The sequence below is a fragment of the Calidris pugnax genome, unplaced genomic scaffold (genome assembly GCF_001431845.1).
Source record: "Calidris pugnax isolate Ruff unplaced genomic scaffold, ASM143184v1 scaffold2, whole genome shotgun sequence".
NCBI lineage: Eukaryota > Metazoa > Chordata > Aves > Charadriiformes > Scolopacidae > Calidris > Calidris pugnax.
In genome coordinates, this window is record NW_015090766.1 from 2,749,718 (window position 1) to 2,764,689 (window position 14,972).

The following is a 14,972-nucleotide window of genomic DNA, read 5'->3' on the forward strand; positions in this document are numbered from 1 at the left end:
GCATTTAAATTGGTTATATAAAGTGTAGGATTTGAACTTTAAGATAAGAAAATATCATCATGGTGATAGTCTTTTTCCTTAATTTGACTTCAGAACATCTGTGTTAGATTTGGACTGTTGGCACTAATGCAATTTGTAGTCAAATCTCTCTTAACCTTTTAAACTGTAGGTTTCAATCAAGCATATTTTTTTTTAATCCAGTAATAAGTAGTCAGTCTGTCCTTAATGTTACCTGTATTAGTATTCCTATACCCCAGCTACCTTTTCTCTGAAGTAACGGAACATACTATTTTAACCTGCTCTTGTTCTGTACCACAAAAGGCGTAAAGAAACAAAATCTTGGTTCCTCTTACGAGAAATAGGTCTTGCTATTATTTCTTCTGTTCTTGCTTGCTTTGTGCTCCAGGTTGCATAACAGTCCTGGTACATGGCTTCAAGACTGCTGCAGAGCCTTTGACTTTTGACTCTTCTTTCTCTCAAGGTGGTAGGGAGCACAATTATACTGTTTTTGTTTGTTTTAAAAGGAATTGTGCAAATTGATTAGTTCAGTTACAGCATTCATGTTTATAATTCTGCATGCTTGTTCAGTGTGTATTTCCATAAATTCTGTATGGCTATCGAAAATACAGTTAGGTAACAGCAATGAGAATATGAAGTCTGATGTCAAGAAATAAAAATAGAACACCGTGAGAGCTCTTACAATTTTCAGCTATGAAAGGTGAGATAAAATCTAGAACTAGTAAAAGTATCAGTATAAAGTACACATAAAGTAACAATATAAAGTAAGAAAGAGAATAAACCATATTTTGGTTGAATATCATTAGTCAAAATAAGTCCTGTCCAGCATCTGAATTAGAGAAAGATAACTATTTGAAGATACTTTATATATGACAATATATGACATTTATATATGACAATAATAGAAGCAAATGAATGTGGAAGGTTTTATCACATGGTCCTGAGGAAACTAAAATAGTGTGGTTTGGGGAATATATTCCCTTTACCGTTGCATAGAAGTGGAAGAAGATTCTCTACCTGTAGATGAGTTGGAGTAGCATTCTCAATTAAGAAATATATTGTTGTCTTATTATAGAGGGATCTTTTGTAAATAGTCATCTACGGCAGTGGATATCAGTTTATTTTGTAAGTATAATCAGAGAGGGACTTAAAAGATTAACGACTATTCTTTTTTAGGTAGACATGGTATTTATATGCTTAGTATTTAAGGGATATATAGAAGTACAGTAAAAGTATTCTACATTGCTACCAGCAGTTCATGAACTGTACTGTGTCTGAAGATTGTCCATATTCTGACCACAACTGATAGTGTTATATCAATTTAGGTTTTGAGAATAAGGGACAGAAGAGCAATATGCTAGTTGTCCCTCAAACAGTTGATATTTCTGGTAGTGTTGTTTATGTGGAAGGCACTGAATCATCAATAAATAGAGGTGTTTAAGAGGAGCCTCAGTAATCAAAACAAAGCCAGGGATTTCTTTTCCATGCAGAGATGTGGCAGACAGCTGTTCCTGAAGAAATTTTGGAGATACAGATTATACATCTTAACTTCCTCTGTAGTCCTAATAATGTATTGTACATCCCAGAACCTAAGTGTCTCAGAAGGCAGTCAAGTGTCTCTTTTTGCTCTGGCTATTTGTAATCTTTCATAGCAATTCCTAAGAATTAAGTCAGAAATTGTGATCAGTTCTGTGATACATTGACGCAGAGATAATCATACCAGGCTTCAGTATTTTAAACATCTGAGGGTAGAAAATGCATCTCATTTAGTGTGACAGATATCCACACCATTAAAAATTACTGAGAATTGGTCTTTATTGCTTCCTTATGCATATGACTACAAAATACACTTGATCTGCTATTTCACAGAAGATGCTTAGTAGCAATGCTTTTCTGGTTTCTATGTAGAAGTCTGAGTGAGAAAAAATTATACTGAAAATTAATCTATTGGAATAAATTACATATGTTTCCTGCATTATTTTGTGTGTAGTTCTTGGGCTTACTTAATATCATTGAGTCATCTTTGTTCTGCATTTTAGTTTCAACTCAGGTCTTCTGTTTTTACATGCGTGCAAATAGACTTGATTAAAAATTCATTGGTTTTTATGAAACAAGCAGAAGGTTACTGTGTGTCACCCCATTATTATCTGTTAAGAAAATAGGTCTTCATTTTGTTTTTCATCTATCTCGTGTAAATACAGAAAGAAGGATATCAAAAACAAGAGCTACTAAATGAAAGCACGTGAAATGAACCTGTAGACTGGACATAGTGGGTTTACGAAGTCAGCCTATAATTCTCAGAGCAGACCTGCAGGTATTCCAGCCTTTCAGGGGGGAAAAAAAAAGTCTTGAGCCATTCATGTGATATTTTGCTCAAAATTATGGCATTATTAATTTTGGGGGAAAATATAAAAGTATTAACACGTTCTGTAAGACCTTTGTCATATACTAAATATTTTTAGATTTTTGGGGCTTTTGACATATTTTTTTTCTGGTGTTTTCCAGGTTCCAAAGCAACCTGGTTGATTTTCAGTACTTGTTACTTTGGTTTTTGGGTAACTTGCACTGTTGCTTGTGAGGCTTTTTCTTAGCTAACATAGCTAGCTAACATAAAATAGAAGCTTCCCAGAGGCAAGATTAATATCATCTTCTAATATTTCTAGTCTATTCTGAAGTAAATGACTGCACTCCTTAATTTCTTAATTATTTCTCTGTTAATTGGCAAAAGAAACCTATGTGAAATGTCTTATGTAAGTATAGAAGTCTGGAACAGGCTTTCTGTAGTTCCTATAAAGCTGAATTTGTGTAGTATTTCTTCAACAGGAATTGTGGGGGGGTGGTTAGAGAATGGGGAAGACTTTAGAGAAGGCTTGGAGGCTTCACAAAAACAAAAAATGTGAACAGGAGACATACTAAATTTGAAAAACTGATGATGTCTCGCATTTGAGCTACTCCGTGCTTTTTGATATGTGGAAAAGTATTAGTCACAAGAACTTGTACTGTACCTGTTGAATATGTGAAGTCTCTTTTTTCAGTCAACTGCATGTTTTCAACTTAAGTTTACTTGAAGTTTTACTGAAAAGAAATGTACAAAGACAGCCATTCAACTGAGGATTAATCACTATGGCAACAGAAATGTGGTGACTGAAAAGGGGGAGGATGTATTCTCCCCTCAGCTTCCTGCCAGCTGTCATATTCAACCTCTGCAGCATGAATTCAGGCCAAAATATAGACTGTGACCAGCTCTAAGAAACTATATCTGTATTTTTATAAATTGGTACAAGAATCACACTATAAAAGACAACTTAATCCTCTGAATTGGATGACAGACATTTGGCACTCTTGCCAGTGTTTGACAGAGAAATAACGGGATGCTTTGTAATAAAACCTGGATTAATGGTAAACCCCTTTTTATGTTATTGCAATGTAGTGTAAATGAGAGAACTAAGCATGCTGTCAGCCTAGGAAAAAACATGACCTTTGTATCTCCAATGCAGATTTAAGTGCTGTTGAGAGTACTATAAATACAAAAGTTGTGGTATTAAGAACTCCTCTTTATCATATTTGTATTACATTGACATTTTGTAGATCATTTAAACAAAGGCTTTCTATCAGTTACAGTAACTCTGATTGCAGGGTGTTTGCACAGCTTTCAGATTCAACAAGTTCAGATAGTTGTTTACAAAGAGTAGGCTTTGGGGAGATAACATTCCATTATCCTTGCTTTTCTAGGATGGGGGGTGCTATTCAGCTTTAAAATAATTGTTCCCAAATGACTGGCCTGTAATGCTGCTTTATTGAGTTTACAGTTTCAGCTTACAATGCGATTAACCATTTCAGTATGGCTTTTGTGTTGTTTTTTTAAATGCAGTGAGCTCGTATGTGGCATTCTGTGAGGCATGTAGTTGCATATCCATTGTGGTATATGTGCATGGCTTTTGGTTTTGCTGCTGTTTGATGGAGGGGTGCTAGGGCGAAAGAAGATAGGTGCAAGTCCACAAGCTTCTGCTGAAATAAGCAACTATCTTCTGATTGTCTCCTCTCATTCTCAAAAGCAATAATAACTATATTGATTTTTGGTCAGATTTTTGGTGCAGGAAAGTGATATGGTGTATAGGAGTTCTGTTTGTTAACAGAGTCAGCAAATTAAATAAAACTGCTCCCAGTGGGAAATTCTTGCTCTGTTACCTGATCAGAGAAGAAACAGAATTGGAAGTAAATGCAAAATAGAACACAATTCATCCTCAATTGACTTAGTAGTCAGTTCTTCACTACCAAGCAAAAGGTTAGAGTTTATGTAATGTCCTTGGTCTTAGTTTATACAAGCAGAAAAGCTGGATATGACAACCAGGGTAAAATAACTACATATTACTCTGATAAAATTTATCTACTTTTATCAGCAGCTATAGCTAAATACTTGTTTCTCAATGTCGGCAGAATATTTTAGAGTAATTTGTACCCAGAATAAGTCTTACATTTTTTGTAGCTTGGAGATTTTAGGTATCTGTTTCATGTGACATCCTGAGTAGCTTTGTTCAGTTCAGAAAGTTTGGGTGTAAATGTGATTGTCCTGGAGTGTTCTAGAATTTTAAGCTAGGTTAGCTTCATTTTCTAAGACAATTGAGGTACTGACCATTAGCTATGCAATTACCTCTAATTCTCATTCTGGATTCCTATTTTGTTAGAACTGTAAACAAATGCAGTCTGAGAGAGACTGCTTTTCAATTAAGGAAGTTAAATTCAAAGGGAAAAATAATGTCTACATCAGAAATAATTCTAAAATAAGATAAGATTCAGGCTTATTTCAAACTCTGGAATGTGCAAGTCACCAAACCCCTCTGAAGTACCTAGTTTCTTCAGGAGCCTATACTCTAAGTAGAAGAGCAATTATGGTTTATTTCAGGTGAAGGTGAAATCAGGTGAAGATAGAGGCATTCTGTATTTGCTAACCTTTATTTTTGTTATCTTGACCATATGGACCTCATTTTTAAAGAAACGACATGAAATTTTATGTGCACACTATTATACTTTGTCTTCCTTGGCATGCAGAAAAATTTAGGAAGAAATTTTTGTTTGATATGTGTATGTGTAGAAGAGAGAAGGCAACAAGACCACATATGAACAGTCAGGTAGCAAACATAGGTATCTGTAGATGTACTGAGAAGTAGACATAGGTAGAATAAAAACAATATCTAAGAATAGCATATGTTCAAGAAAAGCATATAGAAAGGTCTTAGTCATTCATAGATGTTACGGGGGGGAGGGAAGGAAAACTAATGGGGGAAAAAGATTAACTGATTCACCATAATGCAGTAAGTATCACCTGATGGAAATAGTGGCAATCATCTGAAACCCACTGCAACTCAGTTATCTGGAAAGTCATGTGTTTTCTCAGGTTTTGAGGGGAGTGGGAAAATACAAAGTAGAATATGGCATGAAGGTCTGTTATTTGCTTGCAAAGTGTGTTTTAAGAGGACAGACGTACTGAATTCACTGTTTCATGCTTTTGTATGATTTAGGTGACTACAAGGCAGCTAGAGATTTGAGAAGGCCTTTCTTGTTTGTTTTAGAAATGAAAACAAACAATGAAACTGTGCAATGGAAAGTATCCTGGATATCTGGCAGCGGTGGTTTCATGCATAACTGAAGAGAAAAACCTCTTAACTCTGTTTCAGCTGTGAGTGGGGAGGTCCTGAATCTCTGTTTCTGCTTTTTTCTTTACTGTTCTTACTCTTAGCCTCTGCTCACTTGCTTTCCCTTACGTTTTCATCTTGCTTTACGTAAAAAGATGAATATTGTTCTCTCTTGTTTTGCTTGAAGGGGCTAAAGAGAGGAAAAGGGGAGTCATGGGCTTAAGGTGGCCAGTCATCTCAGTCATGTCTGAGGATACTTGTACATGGATTAGCATTCGTTGCTCCAGAGTGTAGAGCCACTCTTTGTGCCTGTTGTAGGAAGAACAGATACTGAAATTTTGTACTGTCAAAGATAGACAAAAATTGGGTTTGGTAGGTATATACTATTTTTAAAACCACTGTAACTGTGCGGTAAGGGACAGATTGTCACTCAGAGCTAACAGATCCAAGAGTTGTTGGAGATTCAAGATGGAACCCCTAAGTAGAAATTACTGCTGGATTGTGGCACTTGCTTGATGTTCAGCTGCATGTCTTCATTCTTCTTGAAGAGTGTTACCCTTAAATGTGAACTGGTGTGGGACTCTAAATCTGCAGATGCTGCCATTTTTGCTGGACTCTTGATTACAATCTGTATTTGATATGTAACTCAAAGAAATGGAAATTCATTATTGGTATTCAAAACTTGTTACATACTTTTAAGAATTAGAGACGTACATGACAGAAGAAGTAGTGGTGGAGGAAAATATCTTCTGTGGTAGGAAGATATAATGCATTTATGTTGAAAACCCGATAGACTAAATGGAATATAAATGGTGAAAATTAATGCTTTCTCCAATGTATTTTTTTATGTCTGGTAAGAGTCCCTAGGTTTTCTGAATATTTTAAAAAATATTTTCTGCACAACTATGTAGTAATCGCTCTTCTTTCCCATTGCGATATATAGAAAGCCTCTTCAGAGTAAGTACAGTAAAAGAAAAGGGGATAGGTTAAGACAAGGGTAAGACAGGAAGGAACAGCTGCACTTCTACATGTTGTATTCCTTAGTTTGCAATAGCACTTCACAAATACATTTTACTGCACTTTCATTACCTTTATTTCTTTCCATTTACTGAAGTATTTTCTGTACTGTAGCCTTTTCTCACATAGGTTTTTGAATCCAGAAAACGTTGCCTTCTATTATCCAACCTTCATCTGTGGCCCTTTGTTTTGTATGTATGCCTTTGAAAAGAAATTGTTAATTTCTTTTGTGCACTTCCACATTCTCAAGAAAATCTCCATACAAAGTCCAAAGTTGAATAAAACAGTAAAAATGTTACATTCAGTAAATCAATAGAAATATTGGTTTTGATATCAAAGGAATTATCTTGCTGTACCTTTTTTCTCCTGCCAAGATACCGGTTTCAGAAAGGATAAAATGTAAAGAATGCACAGATGTATAATGGTGTTAAAGATAATTCAGTATGGATACACTTAATTTATCAGATGACCAATAAGTGTATGGTCAAGTTTAAGTGAAAATTTTCCACTTTGAACAGTGGAAGTTTCATAACATGCACTGCAAATGCATAATGTCTTCAATATAGTTAAACATTTAGTAGACTAATTGCTTTCATGATTGCTGGCAATCTTTTTGTAAAAATTCTTTTAAATACAGATAGCAGATACTGTATGCTGTATTAAATATTTACTTAACCGTTACATCATGTGTATTTCAGACGGCTAATCAGAAAATGTGCTATGCAGTGCATGAAGAGTATGTTTTAACACAAGAGTGTGTATGTGTGTGATGGTACAATGTCTGGAAAGAATGCTTTTGGATTTCTATGTGGTGATTTTTAGTTGTCATTCAGGATAACATATTCATGTATTTGAAACTTTTAAGCATATTTACATTTTAAAGTGAGAAAAAACCATGCTACTACTAATTTAGGCACTGGATAGAATCTTAATTCCAGGAGAAATAATTCATGCTGCTATTCGTGCAGTTTGATTTTATTTTTTTTACTATTTTTCTTCTCCCTGTGTTAAATTGGTTAACATTTTTCCGTAGTTATGTGGCTGAGCCATAAAGCAAAGCCAGACTTACTTTTTGGCAAAACAGTTGGATTTTTTTTGACAAAAAATTGTCTTGTTCTTCTTAATTCTTTCTATCTATCTATCTTTTTAGTCTATCTATCTTTTTTATCTATCTATCTATCTATCTTTTTTCTATCTTTTTTTTTTTTTCTCTCTCTATTTACCTTTTTGCTCTATAGTCATCGTATATGCTTCTGTACTAACCACTATCATCTTTTCAGTTTTCCAGTAATGATCTGAAAATGCTGTGGTCAGATCTTACATCATTAAAATGTTCTTTCAAGAAGTTCAGCAACGCTTATGCTTACCTAAGTATACGAATTAGTACACAGTACTTTAAGTTCAGCAAAGACAAAGTATACTTCCACATGCACGTCTTGTATGAAGAATTTTTGTTTCCTTTACTTTCCCATTCTTTTGGTTGTAACACTAGTTCGTAAAGGGTATGACATTCAATAATATAAATAGATTGTTAAATGTGCTAGTATCAGTAGTGTAAGAACAAGAGTCAGCGGTTCAGCCTTGCTTTGCAAGATTGCCTTATGCATATGGTGTATGCATATGATAATTCAAATGAACAAGACCAGTTTGGTAAAGTCAATGTGGGATTTCGTGTAGGAGCAAATAATGGGGGCACACACACACACTGGTTTGGTAGAGAAAGTGCTTGATGAATCGAAAATAAAAAAGTGAAATGTTTATCATTAATCAGATGTCAATCAGTGAGTTAGAAGGCAAATATTGAAATAGAATCAGAAAAAAGTTAGCCCAGGGAGGGAAGAATTAAGGAGAGTAGTACATGAAGCCAAAGTCATAAGGAAGCAAATAGTGTGGGATGTTGACAGTGCTGGAACGCTGACTGAAGTTTTCACCCCTGTCTAATGTTAACATTAGTAGAAAGATACCAGGAATATTTTCATCTATACATGTGTCAAGTTTATCTCTACGTAGAGCCTCATCTATGTATCACTCAAACGTGAGATTTGATCTTTTACAAACATAGAGATGTCTTAAGAAAAACTGAAATAAATGGCTTAGTTTTACTGACAAAATGTTTACTGTTTTTTATAAAGAAATTATTGGATTTGGGTGTTCAATTTAAGTTGGCAAGCTTTCAAAAACATTTACAAGTTCAACAGAGCCAGTTACTGTGTTTTAACCTAACTGTGCCATTTAATCAATTGGCTTTGCTCCACAGAGCTGAGAAGTTTTTGAAGAGTAGCTCACAGTGGCCGTGGGCTTTGACTGGCATTAGCTTCTGCAGCTCTTGGGGTAACTTGTTTGTAGTAACTTTTTCTACCTTCAGGAAAAAACTTTGAACAGCCAGTTTAGGTAGAAGAAGAGGAGCAATTTGTGTGTATATGGTGGTATTTTGCTGTTATTCTTTCAGGTTTGACAGTGTGGGTCAATGTACTTAAAAGTTTTGTACTTCCAGAACTATATATGCCATTTGTGGCTTTATTTGCAATTAGCAGTACTTTCTACATTAATTCTAATTCTCTGCAAAGACAAGCAATTTTACAGCTTTCAGTGTGTTTACAAGATTTGGCTTTTTTCCCAAAGAGATTTTTAGTCATCTGTGTTTGAATAGATGTGTAAATCAAAGTGTTACTGCTTCATACACTTTGGTCTTGTTTAATAAGAGGTAGATGGATGCACATTTTTGGGGGTCTAAAACATTTTTAAGACAGGCATTGATATGGTTAGTCTTGTATTCTAAACAACTTGTGCTTGCTTGAATTAAACTACACAATCCTGATTTCTTGATAGGGTGACAAATACACTACGTCTTATAATAGTGAGATCTGAATACTATAAATATTTTTCATGCAAGAATTCCATCAAAATAAATACATTTTAAAACTAGCATTGCTTTCTCCTTTCAAAATACCTTTTTCAAGTCAAGTTCTATATTACCTATGTCTATCTTAAAAAAAACCCTACCAAAAACAACAACAACAAAAAAAATAAAACCAAAAAAAACCAAACCAAAGGTATTTTAAATGCTTGCAGAATTTGTAAGATAACTGTAGAATATGCTATAGATAGCATCTGCTAATTCAATCTTAATTTTGTTACTATCATAACAACATTATTGGTAGATAGTTTTTTTAAAATCTTAATCGGGGCCTTGGTTTCAGTTTTGTATAGTAAAACTTTTAGTAATGCAGTGAAATTTTAGTCTTTGAAGTTGAGCATTTAGCTTAAAGAGTGAAAATTTATGCCTGTAGGTCCCTTACTATTAACATCTCTCTCTTTATGCTAGTTTGAGGTTACTTGCCAAAGTAATGGATTGAGAACAGATGTGGTATCCTAAAGCTCAAGAACATTGTGAATGGCCCATGGAAATAAAGGAAGTGGACATGGATCAAATAGAAACACATTGGGAAGAAAAATTGTAGATCTAAAACCAAATTTTGAGCTGCAGATGACAAGGTGTGAACACACTGTGTTTTCATCTCTCAAGTAGTGTTAGTAGGGGGATTCAGGAGATCACTAAGCAGTTATTCTTTCCCCTGATCTCGCTTGCTGGGCGGGGAGGGGGGAGAAGTAATACTGCTTTTCTGGTTTTCCCTGCTCTTCAAACACATAATTTAATTTTCCTATATCCCTTGGCATCCCTTCCCCTCCCCTTTGGGAGAGGGGAAGATTTCTCAGGAATCTGTGAGAATTTCTGAAAAATAACTAAGGTATAAATAGGATTATATTTTTGTGCAAGTTGTTGATTGTCAATGCATGATGAGTTGATCTGTAACAGGGTCTTCTTGAATTTGATAGAAATATTAGCTTTCTTTGACCATTACATTGAAAATCGTAATCTTACCAGTTTTAATCTTATCAGTACTATAATGGAAGTGTAACATTTAATTTTTTTTCTTGTGTTCAGTTACAGGTAAGTATAGTGATACCTTGTCGAAAACATATTTACAACTCAGAATAATTGTGTGTGTGCAGAATGATTGTGCTATTGGCAAAAATTGTTCTTTGGTATCTTTGAATAGTGTTGTGATTATTTACAGGTTTTCTTACAGTGTTAACTTGTTATAGTACCTGAAGAGTTTTGAATATGTACTGTGCAAAAATTGTGTAACATACAGTAACAAGCAGGAAACAGTGAATCCAAATAATTCATTAATTTTGATTGATAAAGTCTTCCTGGATTCATTTATCTATTAAGACTGCATTAACATTTTCTATCTTGTAGTAATATTTGGAGATTGTAATATTTATAGTAATACAGATTTATAGTAATTTATAGTAGTATAGATTTGGGTCCTGTGGTGCAGGATTAAGTATTTGTATAGCCTCTGTTTACGCATTACAGAGCTTGTAGAGCTCTTTCATTTAGCCTCACAATTAACCCATTTGGAAACATCCCACCTTATTGTTAGAGATGTCTTTGCTTCAATGTCCCTGCAAGTTTGTGACTGTGAAGGGAGCTTACACTGCAGTTCTGAATCCTATTCTTGGCACTATAACTATTGAGTGCTAGCTAAGAGTAAAAGAACTGGACCCAGTAGAGCTCATCACTATGTCCCAGACGCAGCTGTTTTAACAATATCCATGTCTGATTTTACTAGAAAAATGAAAAAAACCCAGAAGGCACAGCAGAGAACAACATCGTTAAGGGAGGGCCAGAAATGCTGGTGAACAGTAAGCAACAGCATCTGTATGTTATGCATCCTGTGACCCAGAAAAGCAAAAAAGTACACAGAGTTGGTTCAACCACCTTCTTGATTGGAAAGACACCCAAAGGAATCCGCAGGTGAGACTGCTTCAGTGAGATGGAAGTGAAATTCTGAGCTTGAAATGAACTTACCTCTGGGCAGTTGCTTTTGTCTTTGTTTTAACCGTACTCAGAGAATATTGATGATTTTCTGTGGCAAGAGCAGAACTAATGGGAAACTTCCACTCCCTATACAAAGAGTACCATAATTGATTAATAAAATCAGTTGAACTCACAAATCACTTTAACGTGTTGACTCAATGTGTCATATATTACATCGCTGTGCAGATGTCATCGCCACCAGTATTCATGGTATGTGCACCATGCAGTACTAAGTACTACAAATGAATGTTTAAACTGTATAGAAGCAAGAAATTTTTCAGTGAGCTTCTGACTGCCTACTGGTTTTGCCCAGCTCTCATCACTTTCATTGAAAGACCGTTAAAAAAAAGTGATTTTTGTATTTATTTTTTTAACATGGGGCTCAATATTTTTAATATGATGTTTCTCTCCCTACGTTTGGAAGGTTAGTAATTTTTATGTCTCCTTTTTTTCCCCTCAAACTATTTCTGTTACTAATAAATACTGAAATTCCATTGTTACATAGATAGAAGTTCAATAACAATAGCCGATGTAGAAATAGATAGCAGAAAGCTGTGGCAAACTAGGCAGACCTATAGAGCTGGGATTTGGTATATATTTTTTTTAATTTAGCCACGAGACAAATAAATTACCATATGAGAGTTGGTATCTAGGTAACCTCGCTAAGTGTTCAGGATCTGTCACGTTAGCCAGCTGGCCTCAGCTATCCAAACTGTTCTTGTTGAAGTGCCAGGCTTGCTTCCAATTATGCATACTGTATGCATATGCATACTGAAAATTCGAAATATTTAAGAGGCAGGTAGAGGAGAGCCCCTCATGCTAAAAATACACAAAATTATAATCATAGTTATCAGTAATTTCCTGAGGTAAAAATTTTCAAAGGCAATGAAGTAGTTAAGGGTGTTATTCCTAGATCCTAAGCCATATCTAGCAAAAAGCTTAAGCACGTTCACTTAAATGCTGAGCAGGTCATCTGTTAGCACCTTGCTTGCAGTTGTACTTTGTTGTACATATGGATCTGCTGTGCAATGAATTAAGATAATTAGGTGCCTCCGTTGATGTATTGCAGTTGTAACCCTGAGTGGGAAGCTGTCTGCAGTCACCACACACAAGTGGTCTAGCTGGAACTAGCCAGTCAAGCAGTATTTGAGGCTACACAGAGTTAATTCTCACTGCTACTGGAGCCCTCATACAGGAAAGGCAACATGTTTCATACCCGTTCTCTGACAAGGGAGCATAAACCCATCTCTCCAGCCTTCCATTTAGGTTACCTGATCCCAAACTATGGCTAACTTGATTGGGGTGTTCTCCTTTAGGTAGAGCTTAGCCTCTTAGCAGAAACAAGTATTCCATAGCTCACTAGATCGAGGACAGAGGGGACAATCCCTGTCTCCTGTGAATGTGTTTATCCAGCTCTTGTTTAGCAACTGTTTTAAAAGGAGTTTAAGCAAATGCTTCATGGTGTTTTTTCTCAAAAAACACTCTGCCATCTGTCCATCTGTGTCCTTCTGAACTCTGGCCCTTTGGTACAAAATCTTACCTACACTGAAAGTCATTAAGTCTTTTTGAGTCATAAGCTGAGGAAATCACGCTGCAGTTTCAGATTCAGAAATTACTTCAGTTCTAAGGTCATTATTCTTTCTTCTCTTTGCTAATAAATACAAACAAAGGTCCTAATAAGCAAGTTACTTTTAGTGATTACTGACTGGGATACGAAGTACGTGAGTTGAAGGACCTGGTATACAGCTGGTTTTGTTTCTAGTTAAAGGTGTCAACGTATTTTTTCTTCTTGAAAATTACAGGAGACAATTTGAGGAAATGGTATCCCACTTTAATATGGGGTCAGTGGAAGAACTGGCAGAACATATTGCAAAAGCTACATCAGAAACAAGGCAGAAGATGTTAAAGGAGTTCTATGGTTCCAAGCATTCAGAGATAGAGTCTTTCTTCCCAGTTGAAATACCAGCACAAGCTTCACATGACTATGAGGCAAGAGAATTAGGTACAACACACTCTGGAAAAAGAAAACCAATTGTTAATCTTCAAAGGTCTAAGTCTAGATCTTCATCAGCTAAAGGTCTACTTCTGAGTGGAGCTGCAGAAGCACGAAGCCAGCATAAGGGAGACAGAGAGCAACTTGACAATGACTCCTATGTGCAAGATATGTGTGTTGATGCAAAATATAATCAATCGCCCCCTGTTGCTACTCAACGTATTGAAAGGAGAAACAGTCAGGCATCCAAGGATTTTATGGTATCTGGCTCATTAAACAGTAGATCAGAAATAGCTGAAGGGCTGTCTCTAAAAAGTTGTGAAGGACAGCAGGACTCCCAAGGAACACAGCTGCCAAGAAAAAGATCCCTGTCTCACTCAGAAAATGAGGAGAGAAAAGCTCAGACTTGTAAGAAAAAGTCTTTTGTGGACTTACTTGGAGATACTTCTATTCTCAATGATCTCTTCAGAAATGATGGAGACAGACCTACAGAATCACAGAGGAGATTCCCTTCAGGGCAGGTAGAAAAATCAAAGGAGAGACCAAAAGACTTCTGGGACATGCTGAATGAGCAGAACGAGGAGAGCCTCAGAAAGCTCACAGATACAGCAGTCATAGAGAAGCTATGTGAAAGAGCACCTCATCCCCCAGCGACAGAAAAGAGAGAAGTGCATGAAAGTTCTCTTTGGAAAAAAAATGAAAATTTTCTATGGAAAAAATACAGTCCAGACGATTCAGATGAATTATCCACTGCTACATCATGTAATGTAGTAAAATGAAACTTTTCTATGCAAATTGCTCTATAATTATCTTAATTAAACATTAAAATATGCACAATTTTAGCAGTGTGCAGCAAAACGTGATACCTCCTTGAAATTAGAGGTGAAGTGATGAATTTGTAAAATATAAATTTGTATCATCATAAATACAGATGTGAATATATATGTAGTTACATATGTAATACATAGTACATATGTGCATCTATAGTACATGTGTACTATATATTATTGTAAGCTATGGTATATTAATTTTAAATAAAACTTTTTTAAATGTTCTGAGTGCACTTTGCTTTCTTGCATCCTGATTTTATTTCTAGACCCAGTAGCAGTACTAATTAATTTTTGCCCTTTACTTCCATTTGGATACCCTCAGTCATCTCAGCAGAACCTAATGATATTCAAAGGGTTTGACAATGGTGCTCCACATATTTTCTGAGCTGCTCAGGGACTTCATGAAGGAGGGATGATGTCTTTGTCTAATAACATTTGATGGATTTTTATTTTTTTTTGGTCTATGACTTTGCTTAGTTTCTCTGAAGCTGTGGAGCTTCTAATTATCTTCACGATCCTATAGCAGTAAGTTTCTCAGCTTGCTTGATGTGAAAAATGACCAGTTTTTGTTTGTTCGTTCTTTTTCAATGCAC

The 14,972-nt window shown here is 35.5% G+C and overlaps 1 protein-coding gene across 2 annotated transcripts in view; it reads left to right on the forward strand.

The window, feature by feature from the left end:
- Positions 1-14,612, forward strand: part of ERCC6L2 (excision repair cross-complementation group 6 like 2) — a 56,840-nt gene extending 42,228 nt beyond the window's left edge. Inside the window, exons 18-19 of one of the 2 annotated variants that reach the window (XM_014936672.1) lie at positions 11,309-11,493; positions 13,359-14,612. In XM_014936672.1, the coding sequence (XP_014792158.1) occupies positions 11,309-11,493; positions 13,359-14,328 (1,155 nt within the window). In that variant the 3' untranslated portion in view covers positions 14,329-14,612. Of the gene's footprint in view, positions 1-9,993; positions 10,164-11,308; positions 11,494-13,358 lie in introns of those variants that run through there. The other variant, XM_014936680.1, reaches the window with a different exon arrangement.
- Positions 14,613-14,972: the final 360 nt, after the last annotated feature.